Genomic DNA, 19,398 nt, shown 5'->3' on the forward strand with positions numbered 1-19,398 from the left:
TTTTGATCTATGATCTGGTTTTTGATCTATAATCTGGTTTTTGATCTATAATCTGGTTTTTGATCTATAATCTGGTGTTTGATCTATGATCTGGTGTTACTTTCTAAAAGTGTCTTTAAGAGGATACTTGACATTGATCTAAAAGGGTTTCCATTTTGAAAGCCAAACCGACAGCTCGGTAGAGAGATGTTGTAAATGTATTCGCTGAATATTAAAATATAATGATATACACATCTGGCTAATTCTTGAGCAAAAGCACAGCACTGTCCGAAATAGGTGCATAACCCGCTTATGTGTCTTTTTCATTTGACAAGCCAATGAATGTTGCCTTTTGTATTCACACACTTCTTTTGAAGGTTCTTAAAACTATTTGCAGCACTTTTTTCTTTGTGAGGTAGATTTCTAGCAGATTCCTAGCTCTCATCCCTGACCCCTCTGACGGTAACCCTAAGCACAGAGTCCCCCTGCAACCCCCCCCCCCCCCGAGGTTAATGCTCACTGGTCAAAATACTTCTTTCGTTGGAGAATAAGAACGAATCATCTCGCCTTCAACATGCATGGAAGAAATCGCATCGGGTATTGAAAAGCGAAGTAAATTGAAAAGTTGTTTCGTCTGTTAGATATAAATGTTGGAAAATATTCTTAAATTTGTTTTTTTTTGGTCTCCGTTTCTGAAGGTCAGCCAAGTCAATGAGCAATTCCAAATAGACCCAGCGCAAGTCCAGACAACTGCAGCTGCTCTCTGTGCAGAGTCAAAGATGGTCGCTCAGAGGATGTTAAACCATTACGTGAAAATCCAGGGACTGCAGATATCACAGGTGTGCTGCGACATGCTTGAACCTATAGTCTTTTACAGCATTTTGAAGCTATGGAAAGGAAAAAGATCATCAGTTGAGGTTGAGAGGGAGTTTTTGGGGAATGGGTTGGGTGTTCGATGGACTATTAGATTACAGGGTTGAGAATGGTAGGAATGGGGGTGGGGGTGGGGAAATCCAAGGTGTTTTGGAAGAGGGTGTGAGACTTTGAATCTGGGATGTGGGAGGAGGTCTAAGGTGGTTGGGATGGGGGAAAGACTGGGATTTGGGGGGTAACATAGATTTAAGATCGCAGGCTTGGGAATGGACTAACATGGTAGGGGATGTGGTGCACCATGATGTCTGAATTAGTAGTGATATTTCTTGGAAGGGACAGAATGGCAAATATGGCTCAGGGCAGGGAAGGTCAGAGATGCTTGATTTAAGATAAACTAAGACTTCCAGATTTACTCTAGAAATGAACTGGAATGGTAATAAGGAGATGGACTTAAGATGTAAGGTATCACTGGCATAGAATAGTGAGATACAATACGTGCTGTTTAAATATGGTCGGTAGAATGAGAATAAAAGAATCTCAAAGATCAACTCGAGAACGGTGTCGACAACAACGATAAAGAGAGGTTGGCACCGACTAGAAAACCACAGGATGAAAAAAGAGGATATGACATGAGTTCAATTGAGTATTTTATTTTGGAAGGGATGGATGGTGTGGACCTAACAGCTTTCGTCAAGTCTTGACCGAATTAACTCTCTGTCAAATATCAAATTCATTTTCAGATGTTACGTAAGAGTGTGGAGACGAGGGATTGGCTGAATACGATCGAGCCTCGGAACGTCCGAGCGGTCATGAAGCGAGTGGTCGAAGACGTGACATTTATCGACAGCCAGGTGGGCATGCTCTACGAGGAGGGCATCAGGAAGGCTCACAGCAGCGACTCGAGCAAACGGACCTTCCAGAGCTACAGCGGACCTAGAAAGCATCAGAGTACCGCCAGGAGCTTCACTCCGAGGTAAGACTTGATGCAAACTGGTCTATTTGTGTCTAGAGTAGCATAGATCACGGTAACGCATGGCAGTTGAAATAGATGTAGTCTATCTTTTTTTCAGCTTATTTTGTCTTGAGTAGCATAGATCATGGTAACGCATATGCTGTTGAAACAGATGTAATCAAGATTTATTCTGGTCTATTATGTCTAGAGTAGCATAGATCATGGTAATGCAATCGCAGTTGAAACAGATGTAGTCTAGATTTATTCTAGTCTATTGTGTCTAGAGTAGCATAGATCATGGTAACGCATCGCAGTTGAAACAGATGTAGTCTAGATTTATTCTAGTCTATTGTGTCTAGAGTAGCATAGATCATGGTAACGCATCGCAGTTGAAACAGATGTAGTCTAGATTTATTCTAGTCTATTGTGTCTAGAGTAGCATAGATCATGGTAACGCATCGCAGTTGAAACAGATGTAGTCTAGATTTATTCTAGTCTATTGTGTCTAGAGTAGCATAGATCATGGTAACGCACCGCAGTTGAAACAGATGTAGTCTAGATTTATTCTAGTCTATTGTGTCTAGAGTAGCATTGATCATGGTAACGCATTGCATTTGGAACAGATGTAGTCTAGGTTTATTCTAGTCTATTGTGTCTAGAGTAGCATAGATCACCGTAACCTATCGCAGTTGAAACAGATGTAGTCTAGATTTATTCTAGTCTATTGTGTCTCGAGTAGCATAGATCACCGTAACCTATCGCAGTTGAAACAGATGTAGTCTAGATTTATTCTAGTCTATTGTGTCTCGAGTAGCATAGATCACCGTAAACTCTCGCAGTTGAAACAGATGTAGTCTAGATTTATTCTAGTCTATTGTGTCTAGAGTAGCGTAGATGTAGGAACATGATGTAGGAACAGATGTAGTCTAGATTTATTCTAGCTAATTTTGTCTTGAGTAGCATAGATCATGGTAATGCATCGCAGTTGGAACAAATGTAGACTAGATTTATTCTTTTCTATTTATTCTTTAGTAGCATAGATCACGGTAACGCATCGCAGTTGGAAAAGATGTAGTCAAGATTTATTCTAGTCTATTGTGTCTAGAGTAGCATAGATCATGGTAACGCATCGCAGTTGAAACAGATGTAGTCTAGATTTATTCTAGTCTATTGTGTCTAGAGTAGCATAGATCATGGCAATGCATTGCAGTTGGAACAAATGTAGTCTGGATGTAATATGATCATTCTAGAGTTGAGATTTTAGAACGTGTGGGATATCTGAAGGCTTCATCAAAGTGCAAATTTTTGTCTGAAGAAATATTTATATTTCATTATTCTGTGAATAAATTATTTGCATATCATAAGCTAGGGAAAACAGAGACAATATTCTTCTTACTCACCATGTTGATGTCAAATCTCACTGCAGTTGCAGTATACACTCATAAAACTTCATTTAAGCGTTAGAAAATTTTTGGCCATTAAACAAGCTATCATGTCTACCAGAGCAGAGAAAATGTACCGTTCGCTCTTTAAAACAGTCAACTTTGACCACCAGCGTACCCTTATATAGCAGCTGATTGAATTGTATGCCTAAGCTTTATTATATATTGCCTAGTTGCGATCCCCATCCCTTCCCACTCTTCCCTTCCCTTCCCCTCCCCTACCCACCTTCCTCCCTCCCAAAAAAATCCTCTTGAGTCACTTGTGCATTGTTTCTGATCTACAATTTGAAGTAACCTAGGCTTTACATCTTCTTGCCACTAAAAAGTGGAAGTCGATGAAATTTAACGTGATCAATAGCCACATTATTCCAGCTTTATTCTCGTATGCAGATTAGGTTAGGCCTAGGCACATCTGCTGAGAAAGTGTGGTAGACTATAGGCAAAGAGTTTGAAAAAGTAGCAGACTTTTCTAAAGAATGATTAATGATTAATTAATTGTGATCAGATGCAAATTGCACTAGCAGGGAGACATTTCAAATGCTTTAAGCTGCTATCTTTAATATCACAGCTCTTCCTCAAGGACAGACCCTTCATAATAACCTGGATAGAGACATTTTCACATATCTGCAAATAATTTTAATCGCCAGATATAATTTACATAAAATGTCAGGTGGGTTGCTAGTCGTGGTGTTTTTTGAACACTCATAAAAATTTGAAATTAAAACCATTAGCATCTTCTATATTAGAAACGTTGAGTCCAACCAGTTCGTAATTATTTTCTTTTTCGTATATAGCATTAAGTGTCAAGCAAAGGTGACCATCAAAAAGCATATGTAGTTTGCCAAATTCAAATCAGCTAGTGCAAATAGATATCTAACACTTTGGAGAGGGGAATTTAAGCCATATTTCCCCTCTCCAAAATGTTAGCCATGTCATTGATGACAGTGACCATGTAACTTGTTAAAGAGTACCTTGAACTTCGCAGGTTTCGTCCAAGCTATAACGGATTGAAACAAAAGTCTGGTAGGAGACTTAGGTAAACGTCTAGTGTTGTATTTTAAACACTTGTATTCTTTATTGCTGCTTCGCAGGCATATAGCCAACAAGTCAATACTCTACATATATAAGCAACAAAGACTTTGCTTGTTTGTCCATAAAGAAAGCAATCTAATACACGGTGGTGGTGTTCTAACGGCTAAACGACAGATGCCAAGTTTTAACTTTTATAGTATGCACTTTCATAATTGTCACTTACAAGTTGGCTTGCCATAGAGATGGCCATATTTGAAATAACGACTTCCACTCATTAGTGAAGATAGCGCAATAAACAATATGTGACGTATATACGTCGCAAATTGCAATGTGGAATTTATAACAAAGTCCACCCCTATGAAAATGTCGCAAAGAAATGAAAATTTGGAAAATTCTTTAGCACTGAAGGAAATGGGTTGGGAGGGCCTTTTTTAACATTTGATAGTTTCCCACATTAGTGTTTGTTTTTTTATTGTTAAAATATCATGTTTCACTATTAAACTATTGTCTGACTACAGATTGGACCGTGTCCTCCAAATTAACCTTCACAGCCAGTCGGGTGTAACTTATCGATTACATTTTGCAAAATAATTTTGTTTATGGTAAAAGACAAACTTTACTGGGTGTAGTTCTGTGGCCACAAAAAAATACAATTCATACATGTTCTCTTGTGACAAATAGGTCTGTTGGTCTGAAAATTTTTCCCCCTATTTCGTAACGATTGTGATATTTCTTAGGGTCATCCAAATATCAAAGGAAATTAATTTTTATAAGTGTGATTGTGATGATGGTTTAGGGTAAATGGAATGTCAGAGGAAATGCAGTTGTAAATTAATTTACTAATTAATGTCATATACTCATTTCTTTCCGAGCCAAACGATCATTAATATCCTTTATTGACCAAGACAAAATATGAAAGGAAAAAACCAAAGTTTCAAGTACAATTAGAATGAATTAACGCAGACTAATGCCGTCTTTTTTCAAATTGCGTATTAAACTCAATGTATAAAAGAAGGAAAGGGCCAATCGGTATATCATTAATATTAATCTTGCCGATCTGCTTCAAAGGAATCTGTCATATTATAACATCTCGGATATAATTCCTGTAGCCTTAGAGTAATGGGAAGGTAGTCACAAAAAGTAGTCAAAAACTAAAATGAATTGATTCTAGGTTGGTCAATAATGAATACCAATTTCAAGGACAATGTACTCATCTAATCCAAATGGATGCAGTAATATTTCCATTGTATTTAAAGTTAATCATTCATGTAGCCATTTTTTTTGTGGTAACGAGCAAGGATATTGCTGATTTTGTTACATCATGAAGTTTACCTTTGGGATGGAAAAGCACCATTGATATTCCAATTAATGAAGAAAACAATATCCTATGGTTCCTGTAAATTTCAGAATGTTTATAAAAAGATGATAAAGAGATCACAAGCCCAAGGATGGATAATTACTTTTTGGTAAATTTTTACAGATCAGTGCTTTATCTGAACCAAAGAATCAGTACTCTTTCATCTTTCATATCATCCATGATTTCGTCAGTAAATTCAAAATGATTTTAAGTCGATGCAAACAGAGCATAAGCATATTTAATTATCGTTAACTGCTATTTTACTAATAAACTTTACAGCTCCTTGATCTGATTCAAAGCATCAGTGGCAGTCCATCGTTTTTCTTAAAGAATAAACAGCAAAAACTGGCAAAAAACAACAAAACGAATACTACTCCTTTGATCTTTTGATATTTTCAAAATGAATTAAAATAAGGAAAAAAAAGGTTGCAAGTCGATTCATGTAACAAGGAGTTACAACTTTCACAAGTGTCATTACGGTATCTGATCCCTACGGATCAGTTGTGTATTCCGTCATCACCTCAAATTTTTATGGTTCGTGTAGTGACTTCAGAATGATATAAAAATATCTGAAATAGATAGTATTCTGTATTTAACGAATGAATAAGTATTCCATATTTATTTCATAATAATAAAATCTTCTGACTGATGTCATTTTGAAAATGATTTATGAAAGAAATGAAACCAGATCACAAAGCAGAAGTGATTATAGTTTATCTGATCCAACAGGATCGATAATTGATATTCTCCTTATCTTAAACCTTCGAGTAATCATTCAAAAATGATGCAACCAGATCATAAAATCATAAGCAATTATTTTTGCTGTTTATTAAAATGTTATTAATTAATCATTTAATTAATCGTTTACAGCTCTTGCTTAATCTAATCCTTTTCGTAAATCCTTAATCTGATAAAGAAGGGTTAAAATATTGATAATTGTTTTTTTATACTTTTGTTACAAAAACAATACATTAGCACTGATTGGCAATAGGGGTGCACCAGATTTGAAGAAAATTTGTCCAATCCAATTTTCCGGCCAGATTTGATTTGGGAGAAAAAGCTGGTTATACCCTGTCATGTTGGTTGATATGCCGTAGAACAGGGGTTCCCTAAGTGGGGTGCATGAACCCCCAGGGGATAAAGTTAGGGACACCCTGCCGTAGAATATGCCAGACTACATACAGTGTAGTTTAACACTTTAGCCTACAAACAGCAGGGTTCTAATAATAGTTTTCATTTCCTCTCTCTCGTTATTAAACATAAACCGCTAAATACCAAGAATAGAAAGGGGGAACAAATTGTAGACTGTTACATCGACACACTCCTTCCATTACAGAAATTGTAGCGTTACGTAAAGTTACGGGTAAATCCGGCTGGGATGTTTTGAATGAATCCAGCAAATCTGGTATAAATTCGTATTAATCTAATATACTTTGTTAATCGATCACTTTAATTTTCACAATTATGGTCGCTGTTTAAGAAATAGCTATTGTTTATTTACGAAAATGGAAAAAACAAATTGTACATTGGATTCAAAGATTGCATAAAAGATGGCAAAAAAAAAAAAATCTGGTATCAATTATTTGACGTGTCAAAGCCAGTTCATCACTAATCGATTGATATATCGTTAATAACCTTTATTATAAATACAATGCTAAATATTTGTTAAATTAATAATTCAAGCTGCTGCTTAATCTGATCCAAAGGATCAGTATATTAATATTCCTGCCTCAAAAAAACAGAAAGTGAAAAACAAAAGTTTTTGTTTATACCCACGAATATGAATCTGCATTTTAAATATGAATGAAATAAGATGCCGAGTTTTGGACGTTGCCATTAATCTATTTGCTCATCATCTGACACGAAAGGTCGATGATACTTTTGCTGGTCGAGTTATATTTTATTCCTACGTTTATCAATTTTCGATCTTTAAACGTGCAACGATGTCAACGTTATCATCGTCAAAACCGCGCCAAAAATTGTTTGTTCGTCCAAAATTCCAAATATAAAACGCATCTATTTTATAGAGTGCTGTTTGTCATGAGTTTGAGCGAGATATCTCGCCCGTGTGATCTTATCTCAGAAACCAATTGACTGATCCTCCTCGTCATACAAGATAAGATTGTTTTTTTGTTAAATTCCATTTGTTTCATTATTTATTCCATTTCCGGTCGACAGCACCGCGTACGACACCAGCCTGATGAGTAATATACAGAAGTTGTTCTCGGAGAGGATTGAGATATTCAGCAGCGTGGAGTTTTCCAAGGTCTCCGTCCTGACGGGCATCATCAAAATAAGTCTGAAGGTAAGGTCGACCTACCTAGGGACATGTCCTGGGTATGATGTTAAACTGCATCCAGGCAGAGTGGGGAGGCTGTGTGTGGGGTTAGTCAGTCCCAGGCTTACGTCTTATAAAAAGCACACTAGAAGCCATTATTACCTACAATGCGACTGGCAGGTCGGCGCCATAAAACCGAGTGGGGCCCATGGGTTGGGTTTGGGAGCAGTCTGCATGGCGGAAATGGCGTTGTTGTTCTAAGGTTTCTACGGTATTGAAGGCATGCAGCAGCACCAGCAGTAGGTGTACGTGTAGTAAAGGGCGGTTGTACATGATAGTATATTCCGGCCAGCTGCATCCGTAGCGGAGTGACGTCCCAGCTGATTATTAGTCTAAAATTCTCTTGTATATATATATACACAAGAGAATGCCGACGGTTCTATGAGGACTATGGCAAAGCAGCAACAACAACCTAGGGACGTCGTAATTTTTTCTCGATCCACTTCTCTACGATGGCCAGAGATAGACAAAAAAACTTGGTTGGAAACAAAAAGGGCCAGATAATATAAATCTGACTAACCATTAGACCGAGAAATGTGTATAGGTTAGGCTGGGTGCAATGCTCAAGCCAAAGGCTTTTACTGTTATTGAGACCGAGTACCCGGCCCTGACTAATATACTTGGGTATCGTTTTTACCATCCACCCATGTGCTGTAATATCCCTAACGACCATATTTGTGTGTCTCAGGGAGGGGGAAGGAGGGGGAAGGAGGTGGGAAGCATGGATTACGGTTGGATGTGGAACTCAACTGTTTTTCCTTCTGCCCATTTTATTTTTATTTTTTATCTGGCAATTTTACTGTAGATACTGTAAGATTGGAATCTGCTTATGAAGACCTCTTTTTCCCTTTTACTTTGATATTAACATCTCATTTCAGAATTCCTTGTTAGAACCTTTTCAGAGATACAATCGCTGAAGGCTCTGCCTTTTCAAGTAACTCACAGGAATTGGAAAGATATATTATGATAGAGTGGAAGGGGGCAGGGGGGGGGCAGGGTGCATTGATTGGGAGAATGCTTTGAGACTAGGATTAGAATGCTTGTTCAAGGTGACCATGATTTTGACTTCCTCGCCTATTCTGCGGCCAGACCGAGATTAACTTCCTTGCATGCAGTGCAATGTGCCTTGAGAGTCGGAAGGCACGATCCAATCGGGCCAAAAATGCTGCCGTAGATAGAAATTGCTGTCTCCTTATGATTTTTATTATTTTTGTTTACCCTTGAACCTATTTTTATTTTGGCCTAGCTTCAACCCTCATATCTAGTCTATGGCAGATATGATACTAGCCCAAGGTTTAATACCAAAGAATGTTGTATGAGGAGTTTGGTCCGTGTTAAACAGTGTTAACCGCATCTCACCCAGAAAGGTCGTTATGCGCAGTGACTACCGGGTCATTATTAATACGAGAAGTTAAGTCTTTTATGTAAACCTACCAGCATCTCTGTGTTCATCTTAGCCAAGTCAAGCTGTATGTGTGTCTTCAACCAGAAGTCTATTAGCTTGTGGCCTTCTGTGGTATCTTGTGTTAGTGTCAGTGTCTGACCTCCTGGAAGCAACGAGAAGCTACAGTTTCAGTATGAAAAAAAATCATTTTTTATGGAACGTTTGAAGAAGCGTTCAAAAGTCAAAATTGTAATTCCTTTACCAAATAGAAGTTTTTTTACGGTTCAGACTTTGACAATTTCAGTATTTTTCCATTTTTATAGCAAAGACAAAAATGCATTGCATCTATGTTGTAAATATTGGCAGTTATTATGCACACATGTCTTAATTTATGCTCCCAAGTACTCTCGCTCGCCATGCCCACCCCCACCCTGGCTCCTACACCCAAATGAAGAAGAAATTATACCTTTTCTATGAAACCTGCAAAGCTTTTTCTCATTCATTTATATTTAATATTTTAGTGACCAAGCTCTGTGGACATCTCTTCTCTAAGTTTATGCAATATTGCTGCTAATTTTTAATATCCTTACTATAAAAGTACTATTTTTCAGTTCAGACATCAGCCTATTTTCTGCGCTACAATAAAACAGTGTGTTAAATATTTCACCCTATTGTCTTTGATGCAAGGAATTGGTTATATCAGTAGCTGGTTAGTTTGTGTTGTGTTTTGTATTTCTGACATGTTTGTCACTTTTCATCTTCCTTCTTAATCTTCCTTAAAATTGATGTAAACTATAAAATTTGTACTTTCTCTACATTTTTGCATACATTGTCCCCAAGAAAGAGAAAAAAACATGGATTGAGACTAAAAAAAGATTTTTTTCTTTATCTGTTTCTGGCAGACGTTTCTGGAGTGCGTCCGTCTCAGGACGTTTGGCCGATATGGTCTGCAGCAAATTCAAGTTGACACACAATACCTAAACCTTTATCTCTGGAGATTCGTTATCGACGAAAAGTAAGTATGTTTCTGTCAAGAGGTATATCTGCTACTCACAGGCCACTGCTCAGGTACTCGTGGGTAGCGGCTCAGTTACTCGTGGGTAGCAACTCAGTTACTTGTGGGTAGCGGCTCAGGTACTCGTGGGTAGCGGCTCAGGTACTCGTGGGCAGCGGCTCAGTTACTTGTGGGTAGCGACTCAGTTACTTGTGGGTAGCGGCTCAGGTACTTGTGGGTAGCGGCTCAGTTACTCGTGGGTAGTGGCTCAGTTACTCGTGGGTAGCGGCTCCGTTACTCGTGGGTAGCGACTCGGATACTTGTGAGTAGCGGCTCGGTACTCGTGGGTAGCGGCTCAGGTACTCGTGGGTAGCGACTCAGTTACTCGTGGGTAGCTGCTCAGGTACTCGTGGGTAGCGACTCAGTTACTCGTGGGGAGCGGCTCAGTTACTTGTGGGTAGTGGCTCAGTTACTCGTTCCCAACAGCTCAGATACTTGAGGGTAACAGTTCAGGAGCTGTGGTAGCGGCTCAGTTAGTCTTTAATAACAGCTGAGGGGCTCGTGGCAACGGCTCAGTTAATCCTTGTGGGTAACAGCTCAGGAGCTTGTAAGAGTGGCTCAGTTACTTGTGGATAACAGCTAAGTTACTAGTTCACAGTGGCCCAGTTACTTGTGGGTAACAGCTCAGGGGCTTGTGATACTGTAGCAGCTCAGATACTTGTGGGTAATAGCTCAGGGGCTGGTGGTAGCGGCTCAGTTACTCCTTCACAGTGGCTCAGAGACTCATGGGTAACAGCTGAGAGCTTGTGGTAGCAGCTCAGTTACTCGTGGGTAACAGCTCAGAGGCTCGTGGTAGCGGCTCAGTTACTCGTTCACAGTGGCTCAGAGCCTTGTGGGTAACAGCTGAGAACTTGTGGTAGCAGCGCAGTTACTCGTGGGGAACAGCTCAGGGGCTCGTGACAGCGGCTCAGATATTCGTTCACAGTGGCTCCGATACTCGTGGGTAACAGCTGAGGAGCTCGTGGTAGCAGCTCTGATACTCGTAACAGTCGAGTGTTTCTACTCATTGATGCAATTTACATATTTGCTGCCTTGTTTGCTTTGGCTAATGACAAAATCTTATTGTGTTTTTCTGCTGGTATTTCGTGACCCAGACCAGAAAAAACGTACCCTTTGTTTGAAGGTTATCTTCAATCTGCAGCTGGGAAATTAAAAAATCTGTGCAATAAAGAGAATTGAGAGACTGTTAGTTTAGTGGATCTAATCATTTTTTGTCTATAATACGACAAGCAATTTTAAAATGCTGCACCACTAAAGACAAATACGACCAACCAATAGAATCAACCGGGAATATTTGATGTAATTCCGAGCAGAGTTTCTTCACGTTTAAACAAGAAAATTAGTAAATAAACAGAAATTGATTGCGTACCGTTAAACCCGAGTAGAGGCCAATATGATGGATTTGATAATCAAAATGATTCTTAGTATATAAATTTTGATTGTTTGAGAAATAAAATGGTAGACATTATTATTAAGCAAATTGCTGTTATGTATCTCTCAGGTCATTATCTCCTGGGTTCATGAAGGTTATTTCTGTGTGCTACACAAGATAACAGCACTTTGAATTACATTCGTGGAAGACAGTAGCTGTCAAATACTATCCTATTACCCCACATCAACCCCCTCCCCCACTCCCCCTCCCGCTCTCATAGATATGAAAAGTTTATTTGGATTGACAAACTCATTGGTACCCATTGTTCAGACTATCACTATATTGCAAAGACCTCTTTGACAGGATCCTGTTACCATCTAAAATACTGTAGCCACTATTGTATATTAACAGCTGGTTAGCCAGAGAGATAACTAGAAATTGTGGAAGTGGGTGGGGGGGGGGTAGGGGAGTTACAAAATGAGAAGTGGATTTGAAAGAAATAATAAAAATAATGTGACTCTTGATCATGCAAAGCAAAAACATACCTTACAATCTAGCAAAGTGTTACAAAAAGAAGGAAAAGTAGAAAGAATATAATATAATAGCATAGCATATAAAACCATGTTCATATGTAAAGCCTCTCCACCGACAATTAGCCTCCCTCCCCCACCCCCTCCCCCACCCCACCCTTCTATTCTCATCCCATTCCATCTCCTCCCCTTTGTCCTCCCTCCCCTTTCATCCTGTCCCTCTCCCATCTCATGTACTTCAATTTCAATGGAACCATAGTCTTGCACAAAATTGAACATGCAATTTTAGGAGATCACAAAATGGCAGCTCATTGAAGGTAGCTTCAAACCTTCATTATATCTGCCAGAATATAGAGATAACATCCTTAGCTTTTAGGAGGAGGAGAAGTTACTCATCATAAGGCATCTAATCAAATATTGTTGAGTAAACGGTTTGGTTTTGCCTTCCATGCACCTTTAATTTAAAACGTTTGAATCCAAAGGGAGAACTTTTTCGGAAGGAGTCGAGTTCAAAAATTGTGTTTTGCTATTTATTTGTACAGCACAGTACAGCACAGCACAGTACAGTAATATGTCATTACTTGAGCCTTTGGCTATAAGCTTCCACTTTTATTAATCACAAGGCTGTGTGCTGTTGAAAGCATAATTGTCATGCATAAGGTTTGATCCTGTGTTACCATGGAAACATGCAGATGTGCTGGTACAGGGTGTCATAAACCTACCCTCATCTTTTTCTTTCGTTCCAGTGGAGGCTCGTGAAATGCCTACAGTACCGACGAAGCCCAACAATTATGCGTTGCTTGAGTTGTATGCAGTTGTGCGTGTGTGTGTGTGTGTGTCTGCTGTGAGAGCTAAAAGCTACTCAAAATCAGTTGTTGGAGTAAGGCTAGGTTTCAAGTTGACATACTAGTGACCTGACATTTAGATAAAGATATAGATGTGTATGAGGGTTTTGATTTAAATTGCATTGAAATATGTTGGAGAGGTGCCAAACTGGTTAAAACCAGTGAGTAAACCATCCAGCCAGTTCACCTTACACTGACCTGTCACTTGTACATTGAATATGTTTTAAAGTCTTGCTCCCTATAACTTGAACAAGGTGATTGGATAGAATTATGAAGAAGAAATTTGAAAGGATCAGTAATGATTTTGCTAAACACATAGAACCTTGTGGTGTTTGATCCCCGGCTGTGCTTCTCTTTAATAGGGATCGTCTGCCTTCTGCTCAAATGGATCCGTCAAGAACTAGCAAATATTTCAATGGGATCGTGTCTGTAATGTCGATCATCGCAGCCACGATTGCCTAAAAACTTCCAGCTGATGTCTCCTCCTCTTCCAAGTTTAATAGACCGAAAAAAGCTGGACACAATTTTTTGGGGTTATGGTACATGATGGCTTTAAGTCTAGTGTTATGCTCTCATTAACACCTGTATCGACTAATTGTATATAGAGTCAAGCAGGCGTTCGACTTCCATATCACATGCATATTCATGAATATTGATTTATGCAAATAACACCATATTGAAAGTGACCTTCACCACGTTAGAGCCAGTACCAGTAAAACTGTCAGTCATAACCTTGTTTATCATTTTTTTACGGAGTAAGAACAGGGGTCAAAGAGAGATTCCGAAAAATATTGCACAGTGTCAGAATGTGTGCGAGGCGTGTTCTTAATACTCTGAAAGAAAGCCAATGCCCTTGCACTGGAAGGAAAATTAAAAATAGATGGAACAAATCAAGTATGAAATCAAGTGGTTAGTGTATAGGATATCTTCTATATTTTAATGTGTGGAGATCGTCTTTATCTTTTGTCTTTTCTTTATATGTAAAAAGGGTTATTATATTGTGTCATTTCATGAAGTCGAGTCCTCAATGGTCCTCGGGGCCGGATTAAAAAATTGAAGGCAGAAGTTCCATTCCGTTGATAAATCAAATAGCAGCTTAAAAACTTGCATTCTTTCATTCAAATTGTGAAGCAAAAATGCAGAAAATCCAATATTTCTTTTTGTTAAAGCAGAAGATTAGACATTTGTAGCAGTAAAAAAAAAAAAAAAAAATCAAATTTTTGAGCGAAAGTTCGGGGAGATTATAATGCTCAGCCCACTGCATCCCAAGAAATTGTCCCATATGGATTTGGTATGATTTTTTAAACGCAGGCAAAAAGTTGTGCCTGTTTCACCTACATAATAACTTTTGTTACAAAGTGTACAATAAAATTAATAAACATCATTACCAGACCCACAGCAGAGGGCAGGGGGCGCAATGCGGAACTTGACGTCTGGTATATTGATTATGATATTGGTCCTGGTGGCAATGCATTGTGGGAGCATACTTGACACTGTGGTTTTTAACAACCAGTATTACCTCGGTATTTTTTTTGGGTCGTAGGAAGTCTCTAAGAAGTAACAAGAGTTCGTAGATTGGGAGTTTGTTATAAATCCAGTAGTAGAAGTGGACAAATATCTACTTGATGCTCTCAAAGAAAAACTCTAATAGTTTCTTGTACAACAGCACTCCTTATTCGTCAATTATGAGGGATGTCTTATTTCTCTACATTTTTCTAATAATAATTATATATATATATATATATATGTATAAATATATATATATATATATACAATATATATGTTTATATATATGTATATGTATATATTTATGTTTATATTTATGTATATATTTATATTATATTTTTGAAAGACACAGTGACTTGAGACTCTTGAAACTTCAAATTTAAACAATCGTTATAGCAACAGCTTGTTAAAACTTGTGTACCATGACAGTGTCGTTCTCATTGCTTGAATAGTTTGATGCCTTGCTGAGTTCTTATTGAATCTCTTTGTGCCTGCTCTATAAAGCTTGAAAGGAAATAAAACTTGATGTTATATCACATTTATTAAAAAGTAAAGTATATTATATATATATGTTAAAGCTTTAACATGTATATATATATATATAATATACTAGTGTCCAATACTATGCTGTATGAGCATACATACATTGATAATGTGCTGTTACTGCATACAACAACACTATCTGCTGTTAAAGTGTCCATTAAAACAATGTTGTATAAGCATACATTGAATGATAGTGTACGGTTACTGCATACAACGACACTAGAATGGAAAATACTCTTAACACTAGATGTAACACTTTCACTATATCTGCTGTTTGGGATTTAATACTGTGTCATTCAATTATAAAGACCACAGATAATCCTTTCATTGTGAATGCTCTGTTTGCTCATTATAAGTATACTCTAATTAGTATTCAGTAAGGGGGTTATCAGCAGCTGACCTGATTAGTACAGTGTTTTCTGAAGTTATTGCCTAGATCGGGAATTTGTACCTGTTCAATCAGGAACAAAGCTTTACACATTACAAAAAACAAAAACAAAAAACTGAATTTCTATTGAAATATGAGTTCTGTCTAATGGGGGTGGGGGGAGGGGGGGGGAGCTCTCTCTCTCCCTGTCCCTTTCAGTGCAGCAATGGCTTCATAGGGGTCATTACTAGCTGAGGGCTGGATCGCTCAGTTCATGGTAGAGCATTTTACTTGCAAGTCGTTAGTCTTGTGTCATTTAACAGGGGTTTGGCGCTGCCCGGTTGAGAAGGCACCAGTTTTCTGATGGGTCGCAAATGGTTGAATGCATATCCAGCCTTTTGACCCATCAGCGCTTTCTTAGAAGGCAGTGAACTGGTAGCAACTTATGCCCAATCTGCACCCTGGGCATTAATATAGTCATTTTATTTTTTTCGAAAATCAGTTTAGATTGTCTGACCTTTGTTTGTGTTCTTTTGTTGTTGTTGTTGTTTTTCTTTATTTCTGAATTACCCCCTCTCTCATGGAACATGGGTGACTCTTATATTGATATCTGAGGATGAAAGAGTAGGTAAAATTTTGTACGATTTTGTGAAGCGCTTTGAGATCATATCTTTGATGTAAAGCGCTATATAAGAATAAATTATTATGATTATTATTATTAAAATGAGACTGATTTCTTTGCATCTGTTTCTTACAGAATCGTTCACGTGATGTTGGATGAGATTGTTGGAAGCACCGTCCACCGATGTCTGGAGCCCGTCCTAATGGAGGCCAGTGTAAGTTACTAGATAATGAACATTAACTAAAGACTGCATAGAGATGAATTTTGGAAAAGTTATGGATGGTCAGTTTATCCGTCCAGTTGCATCGGTATATTACTTTGGTTATTAATAATGGCAAAACTTTTGAATATAAATATTCTGCTAATTCTGGGAATTTTGAAAATTCTGGATATTTAGAGAGATATCAGAAAAGTGTAAAATAAACTGCTTGATATGGAGTACAAAATGCTAGTGTAGGTAAATATATAATAGGCGGAGCTACTCACAATTGGATCATAGCAGGGTCAAAGGTGAACTGAAACAAAAAAAGACTATGAAAAGACACATTAAACATAAACAGATGGACAACCATTTCTGGAATAAGAAGATGTGATTGGACATGACGAACATATAGAAACGAGACAGATAAATGCAAATTGGGCGTTGTGGTCAAGTGGTTAAGGCAGTGGACTTGTGATCTAAGGATTACAGGTTCGAGCCCTGGCCAGATCATTGCGTTGTGTCCTTGGTCAAGGCACTTTATCTCCATTGCCTCTCTTCACCCAGGTGTATAAATGGGGACTTGCGAGGTGACTTGTAAATATAGTTACGTGCCCCGGTTTGTGGCTGCACCCTATGAGAAGTCCCCCAGGGGACACGTGGCTGTGGTGCACTGTGGTGCCCCAGGAGAGATTGTTTGAATTGTGCACACTTTGGTGTGTAGGTGTGACAAGTTACCAATGACCAGGGCTAAGTACAGCGCGGCGAGACTTTATTGTAAGTTGCGCTATATAAGAACTGTTAATTATTATGATTATTATTATAAAATTAATAGAGAAAATGGCTAAGCAGGACCAGCAATAATGCAAATACAAAGTTAAACAAAATATAACTAAAAAAAAAACAACTTTGGAGAAGATCCTGGTAGGATCAATCTGTCAGACACTCTAACTTCGGAAAAATTTTTAGGAACTTTACAGTTGATGTTTGCCCTTGAATATGGTACATAACTGGAATAATTTATCAGGGGAAATTGTGGAGAACAGTCCTTTTTTTTCAGCCCTGGTACAGACAACTTTCTTGAGATATCACTACAGATTGGATAATGGGCACCCATGTAATATTGACTATTTTTAAAAACAATGTAAAGTTACACTAATGAAGTTTTTTTTGTGTATTTACATTTGGAGGTCGGTGCAAAAAGGGTGGAGCAAGGGCGACCTTGGAGATTGTGGTTTCAGAGGAGTTTGTGGTTCAGGGCCAAAATTACCTTTATATGCCTCTCTGATTGCAAAAAGCTCCTATAAAAAATACTTTTCTTCACATTTGCTGTTTACTAGTGCCAAAAATGTTTTTATTTTTTTAATATTTTTTTTTATTATTGTCATCTTTAATGAGGGTAGTCCTGCTCAGTGCACAAAGCACTGCTTTCCAGAGGAGCCCTCAATACAAAATTTGTATACAATATTATGCAGTAGAAAAACGGTAAACATCCAAAATCACTAAAAAGGACGGCAAAAAGATAGACAAACAAATATCAGACATCTAAACAAAAATATATAAGTTTTTATATTGCGTTAAAAAATATTAACATTTGGCAAGCATTTCAAATTTGGGGGAAGACTGTTCCACAAACTTTAAAAAAAAAAATTTATAAAGAAATTTTAAATATTAACTGTTTTTTTCTCCTTTGTTTTCATACTTAGATTGTGGATGTTATCTGTGAGAGAAGCTAACCGTCTCATAAATAATTCCATAAAACTAATTATGTAATGACAGACGACGCCAAGAACCAGACATGTCTGTGTTGCAGACAGTGCTAGAGTTCATCGAGAGTTGGAGTATAACTGGGATTTTTCGAATGTGCAAAAAATGTATACTATTTTTACGATGATGTAATAAAATGTTCGTGTCAAACATATGTATACAACTCTAACTAGATGCTAGGTTTAGGTTCTTAAACTTTGCTACTAACTCTTTGTAACCTCACATTTGTTTTCACTTTTAACAAAACGTGGAAAAAAAACAAATTGTCACATTGGTTCATATTATTAAGGGTCTCTTCTCTGTGGGACATTGTTTTGGTACTTTGAAGGCCAACTCTGTATTATAATAGAATATTCTGCCTATGGACTAATATGTAGATTAGATGATGCCTGGTATACACCTCCGCCATGAGAATGTGTTGTTTCTAGATCTGATTTTGTGATTCACAAAATTTGTGATTTCATATCGCTCAGCGTCGTAGAGCAGAAGATCACAGTATCGTTTGATGCATATTTGGATGCCAGACTGTGAAATAACCATCTACAGTTTAGTGGTTTCTCACCCCTGGACGACAACCAGAATTTTAAGCGAGTTCGCCGATTCATAGCATAGACTACCCCGACAGTATGCTCATAAAATCACCAAGGTCGATTTGAAGGTTGTACTGGTACCAGGAGCAAATTTGGATTAGTAGTAAAAGAACTAGTGCAAAAATGGTGTACTCGTATCCTTGCTGTAATCCACACTGGTGGTACTCATGCCTTCGGTTTAATTCAATAATATCCATATCCGTTTTGAAGATGATAAATTTAATACTAAATACAGTATCAACTGTTTTCTTAGGATGTCAAACATCTGTTGTGAGTTCATAAAGATGTGGGCAGATGTGCTTGGGTGGCAGGGCAAACCCTTGTCCAAAAAAATAGTTCTACCATATTGAGACTTGAACTTTGAACTATCTGCACAAAGGTCTGTAAATTTGTTTTTACATTTGAGAATTCATCTTTTCAGTAAAAATATAATCAATTAGATCCTAACTTTCTTTGCTCATTTGTGGATCTTTTGATTTTTTGACTCCACCACGACTTTGTCCTTTAAAGCAATATCATGAATTCCAGATTAACAAGAAACTGCCAACATATAATTTCTCTCTCTCTCTCTATCGAGAGAGAGATAATTTTATAACCTTTTTTCTTCTTTTTGTTTATGCCAGAGTCATTTTTCATCGTTCATAGT

General features: G+C 37.8%; 1 protein-coding gene across 3 annotated transcripts in view; it reads left to right on the forward strand.

Annotated features, from left to right (window-relative positions):
• The window catches only part of LOC139967433 (vacuolar protein sorting-associated protein 51 homolog), a 40,772-nt gene extending 21,593 nt beyond the window's left edge, over positions 1-19,179 (forward strand). For 2 of the 3 annotated variants that reach the window (XM_071971209.1, XM_071971210.1), the window contains exons 15-20: positions 678-818; positions 1,593-1,825; positions 7,814-7,940; positions 10,260-10,372; positions 16,332-16,410; positions 18,102-19,179. In XM_071971209.1, coding sequence (XP_071827310.1) covers positions 678-818; positions 1,593-1,825; positions 7,814-7,940; positions 10,260-10,372; positions 16,332-16,410; positions 18,102-18,131 — 723 coding nt within the window. In that variant the 3' untranslated portion in view covers positions 18,132-19,179. Of the gene's footprint in view, positions 1-677; positions 819-1,592; positions 1,826-4,231; positions 4,302-7,813; positions 7,941-10,259; positions 10,373-16,331; positions 16,411-18,101 lie in introns of those variants that run through there. The other variant, XM_071971211.1, reaches the window with a different exon arrangement.
• The last annotated feature ends 219 nt before the right edge of the window (positions 19,180-19,398 follow it).

This window comes from Apostichopus japonicus, chromosome 5, assembly GCF_037975245.1.
Source record: "Apostichopus japonicus isolate 1M-3 chromosome 5, ASM3797524v1, whole genome shotgun sequence".
NCBI classification, from domain to species: Eukaryota; Metazoa; Echinodermata; class Holothuroidea; order Aspidochirotida; family Stichopodidae; genus Apostichopus; species Apostichopus japonicus.